General features: G+C 39.4%; 1 protein-coding gene across 1 annotated transcript in view; it reads left to right on the plus strand.

The window, feature by feature from the left end:
• Positions 1–6,158: 6,158 nt before the first annotated feature.
• The window catches only part of CDC73 (cell division cycle 73), a 145,842-nt gene continuing 129,514 nt past the window's right edge, over positions 6,159–22,486 (plus strand). Inside the window, exons 1-5 of the mRNA XM_011934210.1 lie at positions 6,159–6,690; positions 9,409–9,514; positions 14,739–14,808; positions 19,983–20,045; positions 20,141–20,193. Of these exons, the coding sequence (XP_011789600.1) occupies positions 6,560–6,690; positions 9,409–9,514; positions 14,739–14,808; positions 19,983–20,045; positions 20,141–20,193 (423 nt within the window). The 5' untranslated portion in view covers positions 6,159–6,559. The remainder of the gene's footprint in view (positions 6,691–9,408; positions 9,515–14,738; positions 14,809–19,982; positions 20,046–20,140; positions 20,194–22,486) is intronic.

Raw genomic sequence — 22,486 nt, forward strand, 5'->3', positions numbered from 1 at the left:
AGCCGGGACTACAGGCGCCCGCCACTGCGCCCGGCTAATTTTTGTATTTTTAGTAGAGACGGGGTTTCACCGTGTTAGCCAGGGTGGTCTCGATCTCCCAACCTCGTGATCCGCCCGTCTCGGCCTCCCAAAGGGCTGGGATTACAGGCGTGAGCCACCGCGCATGGCCGACTATGTTATTCTTAACAAGGCCTGCCCTCAGCAAAAACTAGTTAACTAGAGTCTAACCTGCTGGAGTTTTTTTCAGAGCCTCAGTGACTTGGGGGAAGGAAAACACCAAGTCTAGCCTGCTTTAGCTAGCGTGTCCCAACTAAGGGTGGAAGCAGGAGGGAACTAAGTCCACAGTCCAGAGGCATAGGTTCATTAAAAGACTGCGACCTAATCATAGAACTGCAGAGTACTTGTTCTCCCCCACAACTTACCACCATGTTATTAAAGACCTATTTATAGCACCTGGTCTATCCTTTCCCCTGGTATATCATGTCCAGCTATTAAGAAAAAAATTACATACTAAAAGGAAAAAAAAACAGAATTTGGAGAGACAGAGCAAGCATCAGAATCAGACATGAACAGAGATGTTGGAATTATTAGACCAAGAATTTAAAACAATGATGAATATGCTAAGGGTCTTAGTGGATAAAGCAGACAGTATGCAAGAACAGATGGGCAATATAAGCAGAGGAATGAAAATCCTGAAAAAAAAATGCTAGAGATGAAAAAAAAAGACCCCAACAAAAAACAACACCGCTGTAAGAGAAATGATGAACGCCTTTGGTGGGCTTACTAGTAGAACGGAATGGCTGAGGAAAGAATCTCCAAGTTAAAGGATCTCTCACCAGAAAACTCCAAAACTGAACAGCAAAGAGAACAAAGATTGAAAAAACAGAACGGGGCCGGGCGCAGTGGCTCAGTCCTGTAATCCCAGAACTTTGGGAGGCCCAGATGGGCGGATGATGAGGTCAGGAGATCAAGACCATCCCAGCTAACATGGTGAAACCCCATATCTACTAAAAAAAAAATAAAATAAAAATTAGCTGGCCATGGTGGCAGGCGCCTGTAGTCCCAGATATTTGGGAGGCTGAGGCAGAAGAATGGAGTGAACCGCGGAGGCGGAGGTTGCAGTGAGCCGAGATTGTGCCACTGCACTCCAACCTGGGTGACAGAGCGAGACTCCATCTCAAAACAAAACAAAACAAAACAAAAAAACCAGAAGAGAATATTCAAGGACTGTGGGACAACTATAAAAGGTATAATGTACATATAATGGGAATATCAGAAGGAGAAGAAAGAAAAAGAAATATTTGAAGCAATAAAGATTTTTAAACTCTTCAAATTGGCCGCGTGTAGTGGCTCACACCTGGAATTCCAGCACTCTGGGAGACCAAGGTGGGTAGGTCACCTGAGGTCAGGAATTTGAGACCAGTCCCAGCCAACATGGTGAAACCCTATCTCTACTAAAAATACAAAAAATTAGTTGGGTGTGGTGGTGCATACCTGTAATCCCAGCTGCTCGGGAAGCTGAGGCAGGAGAATCATTTGAACTTGGGAGACGGAGGCTGCAGTGAGGCAAGATTGCGCCACTGCACTCCAGCCTCGGTGACAGAGTGAGACTCCACCTCAAAAAGAAAAGAAAAGAAAAGAAAAGAAAAGAAGAGAAGAGAAGAGAAGAGAAGAGAAGAGAAAAGGGAAAGGGAAAGGGAAAGGGAAAGGGAAAGGGAAAGGGAAAGGGAAAGGGAAAAGGAAAAGAAAGGAAAGGAAAGGAAAGGAAAGGAAAGGAAAGGGACAGACAGAGAGAGAGAGAAAGAGAGAAAGAGAAAGAAAGAAAGAGAGAGAGAGAGGGAGAAAGGGAGGGAGAGAGACAAAATGCAAACATATAAAATGCTCAATTAAAACCCCAAATAGCTGGGCACAGGGGCTCAGGCCTATAATCCCAGCATTTTGGGAGGCTGAGGCAGGAGGATTGCTTGAGCCTAGGAATCTGATCCAGCCTGAAAAACAAAGTGGGTCCCTGTCTCTACAAAAAATTGAAAATTTAGCTGGGTGCAGTGGTGTAAACCTGTAGTCTCAGCTACTCTAGAGGTTTCCCTGGGAGGATCACTGGAGCCCAAGACTTTGAAGCCACAGTGAGCCGTGATCATACCATTAGGTTCCAGCCTGGATTACAGAGCAAGACCCTGTCTGTCTCTAACACACACACACACGTGCATTCGCGTGCGCACACACACACACATACACAGAGCAGAAAAATTGTGGCAGACATACATAGGAACAGAGAACAAGGGCAACAAATAGAAAGCAATAACAAATACAGTATTAGTCTAACTTTATCAATAATCACTTTGAACATCAATGGTCTAACTGCAACAATGAAAAGACATTGTCAGAGTGGTTCAAAAATATGAGACCCAACTCTATGTTGTCCACAAGAAACCCACTTTAAATATAAATACACCTATAGATAAAAAGTAAATAAACGGAGAAAAATACATCATGCTAACACTAATCAAAAAAAGTAGGAGTACCTATTTTAATTTCAGACAGAGCAGACTTCAAAGCAAGAAAAGTTTGTTGGGATAAAGAAGAATATTATGTAATGATAAAGGGTCAATTCTCCAAGAAGACAGAACAATCCTTAACGTGTAAGTGCTTAACAACAGAGAGTCAAATTATATAAGGCAAAAAACTGATGGAACTACAAGGAAAAATAGATGAATCCATTATTATAGTGGAAGATTTCAATACCCCTGTATCAGATATGAACAGAACTAGCAGGCAGAAAATCAATAAGGACGCAATTGAACTCAACAACACCATCGGTCATCTTAATAGAGTTGCTATCTATAGACTATTCAACAGCAGCAGAATAAACATTCTTCCTAAACATGCAAGGAACATTCGCCATGACAGACCACATTTTGGGCCATAAAACACACTTTAGCAAATTTAAAATTATATAAATCATACAATATCTACTCTCAGACCACAATGAAATTAAACTAGAAATCAGTAATAGGAAGATAGCTAGAAAATTCCAAAATATGTCGAGTTTAAACAATCCACTTCTAAATAACACATAAGTCAAAGAAGAAATCTCAAGATAAAATTTAAAATATTTTGAGCTACAAGAAAATAAAAACATAACTTACCAAAGTGTATGGGAGGAAGCAAAGTAGTGTTTAGAGGGAAATTTGTAGCATTAAATGTATACATTAGAAAAGAAGAAAGACCTAAAAATCAATAATCTAAACTTCTACCTCAGGAAACTAGAAAGAGAAGAGCAAATTAAATCTAAAGTAAGCAAAAAAAGGAAATAATAAAAGTTAAAGCATAAACTGGTAAAACTGAAAGTAAAAAAATCAGTAATCACACCAAAAGCTGGTTCTTTGAAAAGGTCAATGAAATCAGTGAACCTTTTAGCCACGCTAAGAAGAGAGAGGACACAAATTGATAAAATCAGAAATAAAAGAGGGGACATTTCTACAGATGACATGAACATTAAAAGGATAATAACAAATGCTGTGAACAACTATATCCCACTAATTTCATAACCTAGATAAAATGGAACCCCTTGAAACACACAATCTGCCAAAACTCCCACAAGAAGAAACAATCTGAATAAGCCTATATATATCAAATACATCAAATAAATAATTAACCTTCCTAAAGTACCCAACCCATAATAATTCCCTGGAATAAACTATGACTATGTTGTTGTTTGCTTACTCTCTGGATGGACTGAGGTTTTTCCTTGCTAGGGAGCTATAACTCCACACACTGATTTCCCTCAAACTTTAGGAAAAGTAAAGAGAACTAACAGAGTCCTAAAACTAAAATTATCAACACGTTCAAAGAACAGAAATTTCATGGCCCTTCAAATTGCCATTAGTCATGATTGATTGATGACAATAAATTAACCCCTCTGGAACCCACAGACTATCTCTTCTTGAATTAACAGCCTCCCCCTACCCATGTATTTGAAAATTTTACTTCCAATCCTAGGTTCTACCATTACAGAGTAATATAAATAAATGCTTCATGAAACTTATGATACCTGCCAAATTATCACTAGTAGGTTCAAGTGCATTTCCAAAATACTTGCCTAAACAGACTTTGATTGATCTAAAACCTGGGGATTTGGTCCTTTGGAAAAGGAACCAGAATAAAACTGCTCTTGAGCATTGGTGGAAAGAACCTTATCGGGTACTGTTAGCAATTGAGGTAGTGGTTTAAACTCTGAGGTAATGATGTTGGATCCATCGTTTCCAACTAAACATACCACTTTCTTCTGATTGCTGGGCATTTATTCTAACAGAAGACTTAAAACTAAAGATTTTTAGGAATTCTTCAGGAGCTAATATCTGGAGATGTGGACTGCTTTTGCCCAAGACAAAGAAACCACATTATTTTTCTGTTTTTTTCTAATTAATTTTTTAAAATTTCAGTTCTACCATTAATCTTGCCTTTTATTGTATTTTGACATCCTCTGATGAACCAGTATTGGTAGGGCAATTATAAGGGTACTTATATAAAAACAAAAATGATCTACAATTGCTTTTGTAGACACAGGGTCTAGGTATGTTGCCCAGGCTGGTCAGGAAAAAATGATCTACAAATTTCAATGCTTTAACTGTTAAAAGCAACAAATTACTAATGACTTACCTTACCACTTTTTAAAATTCATTAACCTAAAAAACATACAAAAGAGAGACTTCGATCATTATTTGAGTATGAAATAAAATTAACTATCATTTGAAGGGACTATAGTCAACCCTCCTAATCATGAAATCTTGGCTTCCTTGAGCTTATCTTTCCATTTATTACTTCAACATTTATTAGAAGCTTCCATCCATGTATTAACTTGTTATTTACTAGGAGCTTCCATCAATTTATTAAATTCATCCATTTATTACTAATATGTTCCAAATAACGTGTTAGACAGTAGGATATGATGACACAGGTCTATGGTGTTTCAGTTTTGTGGATGCGGGCAAGTAAACTATAAAGGGAAGTAATATGGTACTGGGTGCTCTGATACAGGTATGAAGAGAGAGTGTGGGGATAGATAAGAGTAGCCAGTTCTTTATAATGTGTGTGTTTTGGGTGAGATTCAGGAGAATACTACGGGGTGAAAACATTAGTGAAACAGAAAAAAATTTCACAAACTCACAGTTGCAGATTGGCTACAGATCATATAGGAAATGAACCACATACTTCTGTATCTGTAGTCCTCTATGTTGTGAAAAGATTGACTTTTTTTCAAAACAGGTCAAGGAATTTGGTTATGTCAATCACAAAGTTGCCTCTTTTCTCCTTCTGACATGGCAAAAGAAATAAATCCCATAGGATGTGTTTGGTTGGCCATAGTATATTGATTTATCTTAACCGTCTCAAAACGCATGTCAAGGACACCACTGAGCCTTCTGAGTTCCATTAGAAAAATTGGGTAGTCTGGAAGTGTTCTAAGTTGGACCGTTTGGGGTTTCTGTTAGAGCAACTTCCCCATTTACATTTTGGAACAGAGCCTTTTGAATACAGCCCTTCGGGATTGGTGGGGAGAAGGGATCGCGATGGAAAAACTCATCATCCAAAGAATGAAGAGGGAGGATCCAACATTTAGGATATTTTATTGACTTGCTAGGCGCGTTTACCTTATCTTCGTATTAATTCCATTTTCTTCATTAACCAATTGATGCTGTGAAAAGCTACGTAACTTGACCAAGGTCAAACAACAACTAACAAAGAGTAGTACCCAGAACTGTTTTTTTTTTCTGGACTCGGTCTTTTCCACTCAAAACCAACAAAAAACCAAAACTCGTTTTTTCCACATCAAAGGCAAACAAACCCAACCCCCAACCCCAAGAACCCCATCCTGTCAAAAGGGCTTCTCCGGATCACTAAGTCCTAGAGGTCTTTGGCTAGGCCTGGGTCCGATCTAGATAGGAAGGTGATTCTAGTGTTCCACAAATCCTTGCCAAATTCCATCCCGGCCAAAGCAGGGGCCCAGGAACCTCTGGTCGCACCCGAGGCAGGTCGTTAAATACTCAGGGCACGTGCTGCGGATGGAAGTGCTGACCCACTGCTCAGGCACTCGCACACCTGTCGCGGCTGGGTGCGCGCCGCGGGAGACTGGGTACGTGCTCCGCGCGCGCGCGCCCGGCAAAGTTCCCCGTACGTGCGCCGTACGTGGGCGCGGTGCCTTAGCGCTCAGCGTTTCAGCGAGTGAGTGGGCTCCATGCCGAGTTGAAGTCTGGGAGGGGCACTTTTCCAGGCCGTCGCGGCTCCCCCTGGCGGCGGACGTGCCGCGCTGGAGGGGCGCAGTCAGGCGTTCTCCGCGGGCAGCCGGCGGCGGGGCCTTCCCTTATAGCGCGGGGTCCTCGGCGGCCTGGGTGGCTACTGCCCCTGCTGCTGTCGTAGGCGAGGACGGCTGTTAGTGCTGCTGCTGTTGGTTCGTCGCGGCGGCGAAGGAGGAGGAGGAAGAGGGCGAGGCGACAGGGGAAGAAGGAGGCAGGCGCGGCGGCAGCGGCGGCGCCCCGGGCCGGCGGAGGCGAGGGGGGTGAAGATGGCGGACGTGCTTAGCGTCTTGCGACAGTACAACATCCAGAAGAAGGAGATTGTGGTGAAGGGAGACGAAGTGATCTTCGGGGAGTTCTCCTGGCCCAAGAATGTGAAGACCAACTATGTAGTTTGGGGGTAAGTCCGGCATGGCTGTGCCAAGGGTGGCAGGGCAGAGTTGGGCGCCCCCAGGCGACCTCTTAACCCCTCCCCCCCGGTTTCCCCTGGGGATGGGATAAAACGGGTGTTCGGGGAGAAAGTTTCTCTCTAGAGCAGAAGTTGCACTTTTAGGGTAAGGAAAGAAGGGGCGGAGCTCTAGAGCAGTTCATCTCTTTAAATTTTTGAGAAGCCCAAAGGAAAGGTACCGTGGGAGTTTCTGACTTTTACAGTTAATTTTTACCAATAGGTATCGTGTACCAGCGAAGTGTGGGGCTGGTGCACAAGGATACCTGAACATAGGTGCACAAAGGAGCACATCGTCTGGTGCCATAGTCGCCTCTTTTTGTTCTTTATTTTTTCTCTCTTCCAGGCTTCTCCGCTGGTCCTTGCAACTCCTGGTTTATTTCATCTCCTTTAGTTGTTGGGGAGGGGGTTATTCCTGTAGAAGAGAGAAGGGAATCAACTCTAAAGTTAGGACCGGAAGGTAATTTGGTGAATTGGGAAAAGTCGCTAAAGTTTGTGTTAAAGAGGTCTTCAGGAGTTGGTGAAATGAGTGAGCTTTACACATCTAAGAAATAGATGGTGCGTGTGATTTTCGAAAGTATATTTTAAAGGGAAATGTTTTGGAATGTTGGTCCATGTGAAGTTTTATCAGTTTAAGTCATTCAGGAAAACTTATAGAGACGGGTCTAACAGTCATTAGGGGCCTTTTTAATGATGTCACTGTCATTGGTGCGTCGCTTGCAGAATTAGAACCTTGAGCTAGAACTTCCCTACTCATTTTGTTTCTTTGAATGGAAGCTTTATGAAGAGTCGATGAAAAACTAGGGAAATTTAGTTTGTTGGTTGGCATTTATTTATTTATTTATTTTTGAGAGGGAGACTCGCTCCGTCTCCCGGGCTGGAGTGCAGTGGCGTGATCTTGGCTCACTGCAACCTCCGCCTCCTGGCTTCAGGTGATTCTCTTACCTCAGCCTCCTGAGTAGCTGAGATTACAGGCCCCCGCCACCATGCCCTGCTAATTTTTGTATTTTAGTGGAGATGTGGTTTCACCATGTTGATCAGGCAGGTCTCGAACTTCTTACCTTAAATGATCTGCCCGCCTCTGCTTCCCAAAGTGCTGAGATTACAGGCGTGAGCCACCGCGCCCTGCCTGTTGGTTGGTTTTAAATTTTTTTTGTCTTATGATTTAATTAGCTTTATAAAATGTTGATCAAATGACATTCTGAGTTTCTGGTGTTTTACCCTTTCAAATGATTTGCATAGATAGAATTACATTTGGTTGGATTTTGAATGAATTTTTTTTCCTTTAAACAATGGCTTAAGGAGAACCTAGGGTGTGAAGTGGTTCAATCTGAGGATTAAAAAAATTCCTAAGACTCTGATTTCTGCCTCAAAGGAGGTTAACTTAGTCTGAATAGAGGCGATTAAACAGATAAGTTGATGTGAAATGCTTTCTATAATAGTTTATGAAGACAGCAGTCATTTCTAGTTGGAGTTATTTAGGGAAGGTTCCATAGAATTGTCTTTGGCAAGTTCACATCCGACAAAGTTTTCTTGAATGATTGAATGAACACACAAATAAGCTTTAAAGAATAGATAGAAATTTTCTCGGTGAAATGATGCGTTAAGTCTTCCAAGATGAGTGAACTGTATGCTTAAAGGCATAAAGAACTGGAAAGTAAATGTGTTGACAGCAATTCAGTGAAGCCAGTGTAAAAGGAATGCTTAGTACAGTAGATTTTAAACTTTTTCAACAGTGAATCATACCAAGAAATTATTTTTATTTTCTATATGTGCACATACACACGTAAATATATACACATGTAAAACAGAAAGCAATGCTTACTCTTATTGCATGCAGTGCATTTTATGATTTTTCTCTTCTATTCTGAAAATAGAAAAAATATGGTTGTTAACTGTTTATTGGGTTTCATAGTACAATAATTGATAGTGGTGTGTGGTTTGAAATACATTGGTTTAGAGAAAAAGTGGGACTAGAAGCTGGAAAAGTAGGTTTAGGGCTGATTATAGTGGGGGGCCATATTCAGACGGATTCAAAGATACAGAAGGGGCAAATGTAGTAGGAAGGGTAGAATTGGAATGTGGTATTATTGGTACCTGCGTTAGAGATCTTGCACCGTTAGTAGACTACATTGTTTTACCACAGGTAGAATAGCATTTTGGTTTTACATTATTGGTCTAGTTTGAGGGATGCCCTAACAGTTATACCCCTGAAATTCAGTGTTGTGTTTACTGTAAGAATGTGAAGGATGTTGTTCAGCCGTATCTTATTTAGCAAGAGCCATGGGATAAATTTCTTTCACATTTAGCTCCAGTGATAATTGTGCTTCTTCTAAGCAGTTTAATTGTTTTCTCTTATGGATCCTCTTCAATATGGATCCGGTTAGATTTCTCTATTGATAAAGCCCAGAGCCTAATTTGGGCCTGATTCTAAAAAGTGTGTAGTATCTTAGAGTATGAGTTTTTTGTATTTTCCCTACTTCTTGCTTTTTGTCATTGCCTTCCTTTGTGTTTCTTTTGTGATCATGGCAGTCTATTCATTATTAGATTTTATACTTTTTTTGGTAGCTATGTTAAACTCATTGTTAGATAGCAAAGTTGTGTAGATAAATGAATCCAGCCTGAAGAGTTGAATTAGAGTTGTGAGTAAAATCCTTGCCTTAATTATTTCAGGACTGGAAAGGAAGGCCAACCCAGAGAGTACTACACATTGGATTCCATTTTATTTCTACTTAATAATGTGCACCTTTCTCATCCTGTTTATGTCCGACGTGCAGCTGTAAGTAGAATTCATTTTACTTATCTATTTATTTATCAGTTTTATTTTTATTTAAGAGACGGGGTCTAACCCTGTTGCCCAGGCTAGAGTGCAGTGGTGTGATCATAGCTCATTGCAGCCTTGAACTGCTGGGCTCAAGTGATCTTCCCACCTCAGCCTTCAAGCAGCCAGGAATTCAGGCCTGTACCACCATATCTGGCTAATTTTTTGTTGTTGTTGTTAAAGATGAGGGGGTCTTGCTGTGTGGCATAGGCTGGTCTTGAACTCCTAGCCTCACTGGATCCTCCTGCCTCAGCCTCCCAAAGTGCTGGAATTACTGGCATGAATCACTGTGCCTGGCCAATAATTTATTTTAATACTTTTTTTTTTTTTTTTTTGAGATAGGGTCTGGCTCTGTTGCCTAAGCTGGAGTGCATTGGTATGATCTCGGCTTACTGCACCCTCCCCTTCTCGGGCTCAAGCCAGCCTCCTACCTCAGTCTCCTGAGAAAGTGGGACTACAGGCATGGTACCATGTCGGGCTAGTTTTTGTATGAACACTTTTTTTTTTTTTTTTTTTGGCTTCATGGTAGTAGGTATCATTTGGAATGGATAGCTTCCTTCATGGGTTTCAAATCAAAAGAATGAAAGGTTTGTATGAATGTCTCCAGAAGAGTCAAAACTAGGCTACTGTGTGATTTACACAGACTTTTTAATCTGTGATATTTTTTCATGTAAAGTGTGGGTAATGTTTATAACGAAGGAAGTTTTAAAGGGATTTTTAGAGCCAGGCTTCTTAGCCTGGTAAAAAAACTGGTAATCCCAGCTGCTTGGGACTCTAAGGCGGTAGGGTTGCTTGAGCCTAGGAGATCAAGACCAGCCTGGGCAACATAGTGAGATGCCATCTCAAGAAAAAGAAAACCCAAATGCTAAAGGTATTTATAGAGATGTTTAGAAAAACTTTTAAGTGTGTGGAAGGACCCTGTTACTTCAGAACTCTAGTTTAATCTCAAGAAAACTTTTTTTGGTTGTAAGGATCAAGATTAGCAGACATTTAAAAAAATTCTTTCTTAATCAGTTTTGTGCAGCTGTTTTAATACTCTGGAGAAGTTCATTTGTTTTTAGTTTTGCTTGCTTTCTCAGTGTTTGAAAATTTATTACTCAGAGGAAATCTTTGGAAACAACTTGAAAAGAACCGATGTCATAAACTATGATGATGAGATTCTTCATCTGTAGGGAAGTATCATTAAGACCTAAATTATAGCAGTATATTATAATTGATAAGTAAATAAGATTCAGATTTATTTGGATAGGATAGCTGTATGACTTGGAAAAGTGCTATAATGCCCACATAAAATGGCTTAAAAGATATTTAATTTTTTTAAATGAGCTTTTCCCTCAGATTATTTTTGGTAGAGTTGAACATAAAATTTTTTTGAAGATATAATTGAAATAATTAAAAGTCTGCTTTTAATATTTGTTGCTTTTGCTAACTTACAAGTATATACTTTAAGTATGAAATGTATTTATAAATAACTGCTTTTTCCCATTTGTTATATTTCTTAAAACAATTTTCTTAAACTTTTCTTATAGTTCTTAAAACAATTTTTTTTTTTTTTTTTTTGACAGAGTCTTGCTCTGTCGCCTGGGTTGGAGTGCAGTGGCCGGATCTCAGCTCACTGCAAGCTCCGCCTCCCGGGTTTACACCATTCTCCTGCCTCAGCCTCCCGAGTAGCTGGGACTACAGGCGCCCGCCACCTTGCCCGGCTAGTTTTTTTGTATTTTTTAGTAGAGACGGGGTTTCACCGTGTTAGCCAGGATGGTCTCGATCTCCTGACCTCGTGATCTGCCCGTCTCGGCCTCCCAAAGTGCTGGGATTACAGGCTTGAGCCACCGCGCCTGGCCAAAACAAGTTTTTTAAACATCATTGTGTCTGTCATCACTGGAGCTGCTTTTTGAGTTACTTAACACAGTTGCTGGGTCACATTAAGCTGTGTGAAACTTAACTTTTATGACGCTAACCTCGCTCCCAACTAGAAATTTTAAGGTTTCTGGCTTATGTATCTTTCAAACAATAACTTGTTATTTGAAGCAACTAAAAGCCGGGTGTGGTGGTGCATGCCTGTAGTCCCAGCACTTTGGGAGGCTGAGGTGGGAGGATCACTTGAGCTCAGGAGTTCAAGACCAACCTGGGCGGCATAGGAAAACTTTGTCAAAACAAAAAATAAAAAAAAGTCAGACGTGGTAGGGTGCACCTGTACTCCCAGCTAACTACTCAAGGGGCTGAGGTGGGAGGATCACTGGGCCCAGGAGGTCGAGGCTGCAGTAAGCCATGATTGTACCAATGCATCTATCCTGGGTAATAGAACAAGACTGTGTCTCAGGGAAAAAATATGTGTGTGTGTGTGTGTGTGTGTATAGCAGTTGAGAAAGTATCCCGTCATTTAGTGGGCTTTGTATTAAACCATAAGGCTTCTGCTTTCCTGAGCAAGAAATATATCTTTATGTTACATATTAAAAAAAATAAAGTTAGAGTGGGACTACTTGGGAAATAATGGGAAAAAGTAGCACCAGCTCCCTCTTTAAGCTTATTTTAACTCAGATCTTTAAAAACTAAATTAGGTAGTTCTTACAGTGTTGTGTTGGATATAGCCATTCATTTTAGTATAACAAAGATTCAGATAGTTGGCTTAGATTTACAGATTCTGTTTTTGGGAAATGGTTGTACGTATAACTGATAGCTGTAATTGTTTCTGTGGACCTTGGGACCCTTGGTTGCTTAAGATTTAACTCTTATTTTTCTTAAGTATTCGCCAGATTGAAAGAGTAGGATTCTAAAATTCCAAAGTTCTGTGAAGTTGAGATTATTGTTTCCTAATTAGTTTGTATTATTTGCTGTTTTCGGTGCGCAGACCACTCTTTTTTTTTTTCCCCCTGAGATGGAGTCTTGCTCTGTCACTCAGAGCAAGAGTGGTCTGCTCAGCTGGACGCAGTGGCTCACGTGGATCATGCCTGTAATCCCAGCACTTTGGGAGGTCGAGGCGGGCGGATCAGGAGGTCAGGAGATCAAGACCATCCTGGCTAGCACGGTGAAACCCCGTGCAGTGGCGTGATCTCGGCTCACTGCAACCTCCGCCTCCTGGGTTCAAGGGATTCTCCTACCTCAGCCTCCCAAGTAGCTAGAATTACAGACACACCCCACCATGCCTGGCTGATTTTTTTGTATTTTCATTAGAGACGGGGTTTCACCATGCTAGCCAGGATGGTCTTGATCTCCTGACCTCCTGATCCGCCCGCCTCGACCTCCCAAAGTGCTGGGATTACAGGCATGATCCACGTGAGCCACTGCGTCCAGCTGAGCAGACCACTCTTAAAACAGATATTCCTGATCCTTAGCTCCTACTTTAGTGTGAGTAGATGTAATCTTTTTCAGTGGACTGTAATGTGTACGTAACTCAATAGTGACCAAATGATGACGTAAGTTATTAGACTTAGAAACAGTAATTTAAAATTAACCCAAATCTTTTAGCTGTTTAGGATGTTCTATGTAGACTGGTTTATTTTTATTTTTTATTTTTTTTTTGAGACAGAGTCTTGCTCTGTCACCCAGGCTGGAATGCAGTGGCAGGATCTTGGCTTGCCACAGCCTTGCCCTCCCGGGTTCAAGCTGTCTTCCTGCTTCAGCCTCCTGAGTAGCTGGGACTGCAGGCACATGCCACCGTGCCTGGCTAACATGTTTTTGTAGAGATGGAGTTTCTCCTTGTTGCTGAGGCTGGTCTCTAACTCCTGGGCTCCAGCAGTCAACCTACCTTGACCTCCCAGAGTGTTAGGATTACAGGTATGAACCACTATGCCTGGCCTAGGCTGGTTTAAGAGAACACAAGCACAAGAAAAAACTGCACTCAAAACTTGTGAACTCATAAGGAGAAACTAAAATTTAGCTTGACCTTTTTAAAATAAAAGGTTCATTTTTAAGTGATTAAATACAGTTTATCTAAATTATTGAGGAGTCAGAGCAGAATGTTTGGTGCAGTGAAATATAGGAAGTTTTCAAATAAGCTCGTTGATCAAAGATACTAAAGGTTCTTGTTACTTCATTGTTACACATATAAAGTGACAAGGGATTTACACTGGAATCTCTCAGCTATCAATTTTTCTTGCACTGTTTGTTTCTGTTTGAGACTGGGTCTTGCCTCAGTCTCCCAAGTAGCTGGGATTATAGGTGCCTGCCATCACGCCTGGCTAATTTTTGTATATTTTTTTTTTGAGACAGAGTCTCACTCTGTCGCCCAGACTGGAGTACAGTGGCACGATCTCAGCTCACTGCAACCTCCGCCGCCCAGATTCAAGCAGTTCTCCTGCCTCAGCCTCCCGAGTAGCTGGGACTACAGGTGCCTACCACTGTGCCTGGCTAATTTTTATAGTTTTAGTAGAGATGGGGTTTTACCATCTTGCTCAGGCTGGGCTTGAACTCCTCACCTCGTTTTTCCACTTGCCTCGACCTTCCAAAATGCTGGAATTACAGGCGTGAGCCACTGCGCCTGGCCTAATTTTTGTATTTTTAGTAGAGATGGGGTTTCACCATGCTGGCCAGGCTGGTCTTGAACTCCTGACCTCAAGTGATCCGCCCGCCTCTGCCTCCCGCAGTGCTGGGATTACAGGTGTGGGCCACCGTGCCTGGCTGTTGCTTTGTTTATAATAATTATCTTCTGTATATTTTCCTAGAATTTAATAAATAAGTTTGTTTATTTATTTATTTAGAGACGGAATCTTGCTCTGTTGCCCAGGCCAGAGTGCAGTGGCACAATCTCGGCTCACTGAAACCCCCGCCTTCCGGGTTCCAGTGATTCTCCTGCCTCAGCTTCCCGAGTAGCTGGGATTACAAGCTTGTGCCACCACTTCCAGCTAATTTTTGTCTTTTTAGTAGAGACGGTGTTTTGCCATGTTGGCCAGGCTGGTCTTGAACTCCTGACCTCAGGTGATCCACCCGCCTCGGCCTCCCAAAGTGCTGGGATTACAGGCGTGAGCCACCGCACCCAGCCAAGAAAATTATTAAAAGTAACATGTTTAATAAATTTTCAGGATTCTTATTAGGTTCTTTTAGCCCAGTCATTTTTTACAAATGTGATTTAAAATATATTTTATCAAGATATGTTGGAATAAAATTCAGACATTATGTGTTAGTATTTATTAAGTTGTGTATCATTATTATTCATTTCATATCTCATTTAAAATTTTGGCTTTAGACTGAAAATATTCCTGTGGTTAGAAGACCTGATCGAAAAGATCTACTTGGATATCTCAATGGTGAAGCGTGTGAGTACTTTTTAAATTGTTCCCACTCTTAAACAGACATTGTTTCTTTTTTCCCCTATGAAAGAATGATTAGTGGGAAGCGAATTTGTATTTCCACTAAAAAATTAACGTATCTTCATTTTTGTCCATGTGCTCTTCTCTTTTTTATACAGTGAATGCACTGTCTTTGCTCTTAAGGCCAGTCACCCCTTCCTTGTGTGTGGATTCCATCTCCTTTCACAGTCTCAAAGACTTTGTCTTCATAAGTTGTTTTTCTCTTACATCATCAGTTTTCTACTTTCTTCTGAATCATTCCCTTTTAGAATACCTACAGTAAGATTTCATGTTTAAAAATGTTTTTGATCCCACATTCCTACTGTTTACTGCTTCGTTTATCTTCTCTCTGATAGTGTAAAATTCTTTGCAAGGGGTCGTGTGGTATCACTGCTTCTTCTTAACCTTTGTTTCTTTCTTGAAGCCACTCTAGTCTGGCCTTAATCCTTACCATCCCACTAAAATCACTCCTTGTAAGGTCAACACTGATTTAAGGATTGCTACATCCTTTGGTCTCTCGTACCATACTTGACCTCTCAACAGCATTTGATACTGTTGACCACTCATTTTGAAAGCCTTTCTTCATTTGGCATTTGGAACACCAGACTCTTGGTTCTCTTTCTAGTCATTGTTCCCCTCTCAGTTTATTTCGGTTACTTCTGTACCTGATTTCTAATTCTTGAAGTTTCCAAGACTTGATCTTTTTTTTCTCTTTTCTTTTACCCTTATTCTCTAGGTGATCTCTTTCTGTTTTATGCCTTAGATATCGTATATAAGCTGATAAAATTCCAAGTTTTTTTCAGCATTGACTTCTTCCAGAGCACCAGATTTATAAATTTACTGTGAACATGTTTCCTTGGTTGTTGAATAGGCATCTGCAATTTAACATATTGAAACTAGAATGCCCGATTCCCTCTTTCCCTTCTGCCCTGACACAGAACAAAAACAAGTCTGCTCTTTCCTCAGTGTTGCCACTTTAGTAAGGGGTAGTGGTACCCTGTTCCTGCAGTTGCTTAGGCCAGAACTCTGGTGAAATCTTTGTCACATCTCACTTCCATTCTATCAACAAGTTGTTTTTTTCTCTCTTTAAAAGTATGACAGTTTCTTACCATTCTACCCACCCTATTTCATCCTTCCTTTTTAGATTATTGTATAGCTTCCTCACAGGTCCCCACTCTTTTTTTCCTATAGTGTAGTCTTAGCAGTAAAGAGTGTCCTGCTTTTGAAAAAGTGTATAAACTTGATTGTGTCACTCACCTGTGGCTTTCCATCACTCTTAGAATAAAACTCATACTTGTTACCCTGGCAGTGATCTTGCCTCTGCCTAAATCTCTGTGACTTCATCTTCTACCAGTCTTCCTTTGCTCATAACAGTCAGTCTTTTTTATCTTTTAGCTATGCCAATCTTAGCGCCTTTGCACTTTCTCTTCTATCTTGAGTTCTTGTTCTCTGCATTATCACATGGTTCACTTCCTTACTGTTTCTTTTAGATTTGTGCTCAAGTGTTTTTCTAAATGTTGTTCCATCAGAGAAGACTTCTCTGACTACTCTAAAATATAGTGTTTCTTTCCCCCTTCTGTGGTTTTTATGTAGTGCCATCCTGATTTATTTTTCATCAAATCTGATACATGGACCTGAAATTATATGTCTGTTTATGTACATAGTGTCTGTCTTTCCCATTAGAAGGTAAATTCTAAGGGGACAGTCATTTGTCTTGTTAAAATCCCAGCATTTAGAATAGTGGTGCATACTAGGTTCTTAGTAAATGAATAATTATTAATTTACTCTCTTACAGAGTACAAATACGTTGGTATAATAGAACTGTTGGGTCTTACTTTGTTGAGTGTGGAGTGTAGTACCTTTAAGTCATTAATAACTGTCTTGTTGTGCATGGCTTTAAGCAGTAAGATTGATTTCCACAGAGAATCTTGTGTATAATGGAAAGATCATCATTAGGAATGCTTTCTTCCTATGCTATCCTCATTCAATAAGGACTTATTACATGCTTATTCTTAAAGGCATTATGCATTGTGCAAAATGCCAAATCCCTGTCTTAAACATGTAAACATGCTTACTGTCATGCAAGGGAGACTGGATACACAAAAGTTTAGAACCCAGCAGTATTGAAGAGGGAGTCTCAATTCTGTGAAGAGGATGGAATTGGGAAGGATAAAAGAAACTTTTTTATTTTTATTTTTTCTTTCAGAGATGGGGTCTCACTACATTGTTCAGGCTGGTCTTGAATTCTTGGACTCAAGCAGTCCTCCTTCCTTGGCCTCCCAAAGTGTTGCTATTGCAGGCATGAGCCACTGCGCCCAGCCATTTTTTTTTTTTTTTTAATCAAAGCAAATTTGATTCTTTCGAGCAGTATTTCTCTAACTTTTTAAATGATGAGAATCATATGGTTTGAAAATAGTGTGTGTGTGTGTGTTTGTTTGTTTTTGGCCTCAGAAGATGTGGTATAAGGTCTAAGATTCTCTATTCTTAAGTGTCACAGGCGAGCCTGATAAATAGGCTAGTTTTGGGGAAGCACTTCAGAGCAAATGGTTTTTCTTTTTAGAATCAAAAGTAGAGTTGCCCTGTATCCATCTATGTCATTTCCTGTAGTTTCTATAGGACAGATTTAGTCACTAAGCATATTGCTTTGCTACTTTTTAACGACTGTTAATTTAATAGTTTAATGAAAAGGTTGAGCAAATATTAAGACTATATTCCTAGGAAGACTAACAGGTAGAGACGTTAGTTCTTAATTTATACATTTAACATGGTCTCAATAAGAATCTCTGGTTTTTCTTGAGATAGGAGTAGAACTAGACAAGGTAATTCTAAAGTTCATTGGCAAAAGTAAGCATCCTAAAAATTTGTAGAAGAGCATTGAGAAAAGGCTAGTCATTCTAGAGAACTTAAAACCCTGATAATTAAAAAAAAGCTAAATGAATAGATACACTAATAAAACAACTTTATCTGTTAGGTGAGAAATCTATATGTGAATTTAACATATTAGTAAAGAGACATGTCAAGTCAGTGGGAGAAAGGTGGGATTATTCAGTTACAAGCTGATAAAAGTAGTAAAGTTCTGTACTATGAAAAACAAAAGACATGACAAACTGGGAAAATATATTAATATTTCAACTCATCACAGATAAAGGGCTAATCTCACTAATATATGAAGGGTCTTGGAACTTTATGCATAAAAGACCACTTTATGGATTATGTCATAAATTCACAGAAAAGGTGATAAAATCATGAAAAATGCTTAATTTCATTTAGAGTAAGAGAATTGCAAATTTAAACTATACAGAGATAGAATTTTTTTTTTAACTGATAGACAAAAATCTGTAAGTTTGATAGTGTGGTCTGGTGGAGCAGTGAGAAAACAGATATTCTACTATATTGTTGGTTATAATGTTAGTCAGTATACCCCTACACTCCCACTGAAGAATTGGCAGCAGTCTAACATTGCAAATTTAATATAGAAATAAATCCTGTGTCTGGAATTTTATCCTAGAGGTGTATTTTGTTTAGCTTTTTTTTTTTTACCAGTTGTGAATAACTAAAAATTACACGTGTAGGGCGAATGCTAACTTTATTTTATTTTATTTTATTTTTTATTTTTTTTGGGACGGAGTCTCGCTCTGTTGCTCAGGCTGCAGTGCAGTGGCGCAATCTCAGCTCACTGCAAGCTCTGCCTCCCGGGTTCATGCCATTCTCCTGCCTCAGCCTCCCAAGTAGCTGGGACTACAGGTGCCCACTGCCACACCTGGCTAATTTTTTGTTTTTTTTTAGTAGAGACAGGGTTTCACCGTGTTAGCCAGGATGGTCTCGATCTCCTGACCTCGTGATCCACCCGCCTCAGCCTCCCAAAGTGCTGAGATTACAGGCGTGAGCCACCACGCCCTGCTGGTGAATGCTAACTTTAAAAAAATCTTGCCATATATATGTGTGTGTGTGTGTGTATATGTGCATAATATATGTACATTTATATATTTATGAAAATGTATGACATGACTTTGTATTAATATATTATTGTGCTATTGTTTGTAATGACAGAAGACTAAAATTGAACAGCTCGTCAACAGGGACCTAGTTAAATAAATTGTAGTTAGGCCATACAGTAGAATACTCAGTAACTATAAAAAAAGAGTTAAGGAGGGCCTGACGCGGTGGCTCAAACCTGTAATCCCAGCACTTGGGGAGGCCTAGGTAGGTGGATCACAGGGTCAGGAGATGGAGACCATTCTGGCTAACACGGTGAAACCCTGTCTCTACTAAAAATATAAAAAAATTAGCTGGGCGTGGTGGCATGTGCCTGTAGTCCCAGCTACTCTGGAGGCTGAGGCAGGAGAATGGCGTGAACCTGGGAGGCGGAGCTTGCAGTGAGCCGAGATCACCACTGCACCCCAGCCTGGGTGTCAGAGTGAGACTCCATCTCAAAAAAAAGTTAAGGAAATGCTCTACTTACTGATGTGGAGGGATATGGGAGATAAGTTGTTAGATAAAAAAGAAAACAAGGTTCAGAACAGTATGTTTAGTATGTCACCTTTGTATTAAAAGGGTAATAATAATTTTGTATTTCTTCTATCTACAGAAAGAAACTCTAGAAGGATATGTAAAAGACTAGTTGGCTGCATAGGGTGGTGGGAACTAGGTGAATGGGGACAGGTATACCCCTTTTTGTTGAGCCATTCAAAAATTAATGTAATTTTAAAAGTAATTTAGTTTTTACCAGTTGTGAATAAATGCAAATTGCATGTTTAGGGTGAATGCTAACTTTAAGAAAATCTTGCCCGTATATATGTTTGTGTATGTATATGTTTATGTATTTATTTATGTTTAGAGATACCTTTTTAGGTATCTATGTTATGATGTTGGAGCATATACTTTGAAGCAACTAATTTCAGTCAGATCATCTCAGTAATTTGTAAGCTGAATTGTTAAAAATAGTTTGTCCTCTTAGAGACTTTGTAGTATAGATTAGTCTTTTAATAAAATGTTTTTGCAGAGCTGTTTTAAAACTGAATTTTTTACCGAGAGAAAATCACCATATAGAAGTATATAAAAAACTTAGAGCAAAACTTGTAATAATACCCAATATATATGTTGAAATAGTAATTCTTACATGAATCTTTTCATATCTTCAGCAACATCGGCAAGTATAGACAGAAGCGCTCCCTTAGAAATAGGTCTTCAGCGATCTACTCAAGGTATGTCTTGTTGCATGTTTATATTGAACTTTCAGAAACCCATTCCAAACTACACATTTATTTATTATAAATGATAAATTCTGTTTCTTTTATAGTTAAACGAGCTGCAGATGAAGTTTTAGCAGAAGCAAAGAAACCACGAATTGAGGTAAAGAAACTTTATTTTAAACAATTTTGTTTATATTCTTATTGAAATTGGGATTCTGTAGTAACAAGGATTCTTTGATTGCAGTAACTTGAAAGCTGTTTTTCTTGGAAAAATTTTTGTGGTAGAAAGAACAATTGATTAATAAGTAGCTCAAGCTATAGTTTAAGCTCTCACACATGCAAGCTATGTGATGGACAAATCATTTTATTTTCTTTGCTTTTATATTCTTATTGAAGAACATTGGCTCAAGGGTCAGAATTCTTCTTTCTTTCTTTTCTTTCTTTCTTTTTTTTTTTTTTAAGGCAAAATCTTTCTCTGTCACCCGGGCTGGAGTCCAGTGGTGTAATCATAGCTTACTGTAGCCTCGACCTCCGGGGCTCGAGCGATCCCCCCACCTCAGCCTCCGAGTAGTTGGGATGCAGGTGCCTGCCACCATGCCTGGCTAATTTTTTTTTTTTTTTTCTCGAATACAGACAGGGTTTTTAAAATAGAGACTTTCTTTATGAAAGGCCGGATAGTAAATATTTTAAGCTTTATGGGCCATATAGTTTATGTTGCAACTATTTAATACTGTAGTGTGAAAGCACTCATAGACAATACATAAATGAACAGATGTGGCTATGTTCCTGTAAAAAACTTCAGAAAACAGATGGCGGGCAAGAATTGGTCTTTGGGATGTAGTTTGCCTACCTTTGAAATAATGTGTTATGGGTGCTTGCTTTACTGCTCAGAGCTGTGAACACGAAGTACCTACCACTTTAATGTAATTTTAATTAAGGATATTCTGAGATGTGGATCTGATATTTTTAAGAGAATGATAATTGATTCATTGTTATTGCTCTCTGCTATGTGTTATTCTAAGTACTTTATATGTATTAACTCATGTAATATTATTTGCTCATAGATGATATGCATAGTACTCCCAGTACTCATTAAGTTGGTAGAACCATGCATGTCATCTATGAGCGAATAGGCTCAGACAGAGTAAGTGAATTGCTGAGGTTTGAAGAACCAGTTGGAACCTTAGTAGTCTGGTTTCTAGCCATACCACTATACTGGGTATAAATTTTGTGGTAGTAAAACTGAATATTTCCCCTTACATGAAAGGAGATTGTGACCTGTGGTTAAACAGTGTGTATGAATTTAGGGTTACTATTTATTTGATCTCAAATTCCTGGCCTCCCAAAGTGCTGGGATTACTGCCATGAGCCACTGCACCCAGCTCAAGGGATGCCATTTATTTGAAACAGTCTGAACACCACAGTCTGTTTGAAAAAATTCAACGTGGCAGAAGTCCTAGTTTCCTAGGATTCTAGTAACTTAAAAAATCAGCAGGAAATGGCATAATACATTTTTTTTTTTCAAATCATTTGTAGGGTTGAAATGTGTTACATAAACAGCTATGGTTTTCAGCATTTGTTTTCAGTTCAGTGTATGTCTTTTGAGGACCTGTAAGAAACTGTACTAGGAAAGAGAAACTGAGGGCAGAGTTTCTGATTTGATAAAAATCTAGGCCGCAGTTGTCTTTAAAATTGGTAGTTTCGTAAGGAATTTGAGTAATCTGGGCTATATCTTCATTGCATGTGGAAAAAGTTGGATGCATTTGCCAAAATATTTTTGCATTTATTTCAGCCGATGTATTCATTTTAAGATTTTTATGTGATAGATTCATAATAGGACATGAGTTGGAGCCCAACACCTTTTTGGATCTCTGGAGTATGCTGATGCTTTTTATACAGTTTTGTATTCCATTAGTCATAGTCATTGACTCTGGTCCTCAGTTTTGTTATTTGTTGAATGTGAACATTAAACTAGATCAAGGTTACCAGATTTTGTTTTGTTTTGAACCAGTTGCTTTTCAGACTAAATTTTATTTGACATCATAATATGTGAATTAGATAAAAGCTGAGCTACTAGGGTTGAATTTCAGGCAAGATCTTGAAGTGGCCTATGAGGCATTTAGTTGGAAGTTTCTGATGTTCTAAGGACCATCCTTTGAAAATCTTTAAGGTTTTCCTTTAAAGCATTTTGATTAGTGCTAATGGATTCAAGACCTGTAGCAACAGATGAAAAAAAAATGGAGATGCCAAAATGAAATTTTTGACTTTGGTAAAGGCTTGTCATAACATTTGGTTATTAACTTTCTCAAAAAGATGAATTTATTTGTTGTATCTTTCTGAAGAAAATCAGTTATGATATGGGAAAAACACTTAATCATAAAGAAAAAAGTGGCTAAGCAAGTTTTTCTTAAGCTATTAGATGATTCCAGTCTTAAGATTCAACATATATTTAT

This window comes from Colobus angolensis, unplaced genomic scaffold (genome assembly GCF_000951035.1).
Source record: "Colobus angolensis palliatus isolate OR3802 unplaced genomic scaffold, Cang.pa_1.0 Scaffold132, whole genome shotgun sequence".
Taxonomy (NCBI): Eukaryota; Metazoa; Chordata; class Mammalia; order Primates; family Cercopithecidae; genus Colobus; species Colobus angolensis.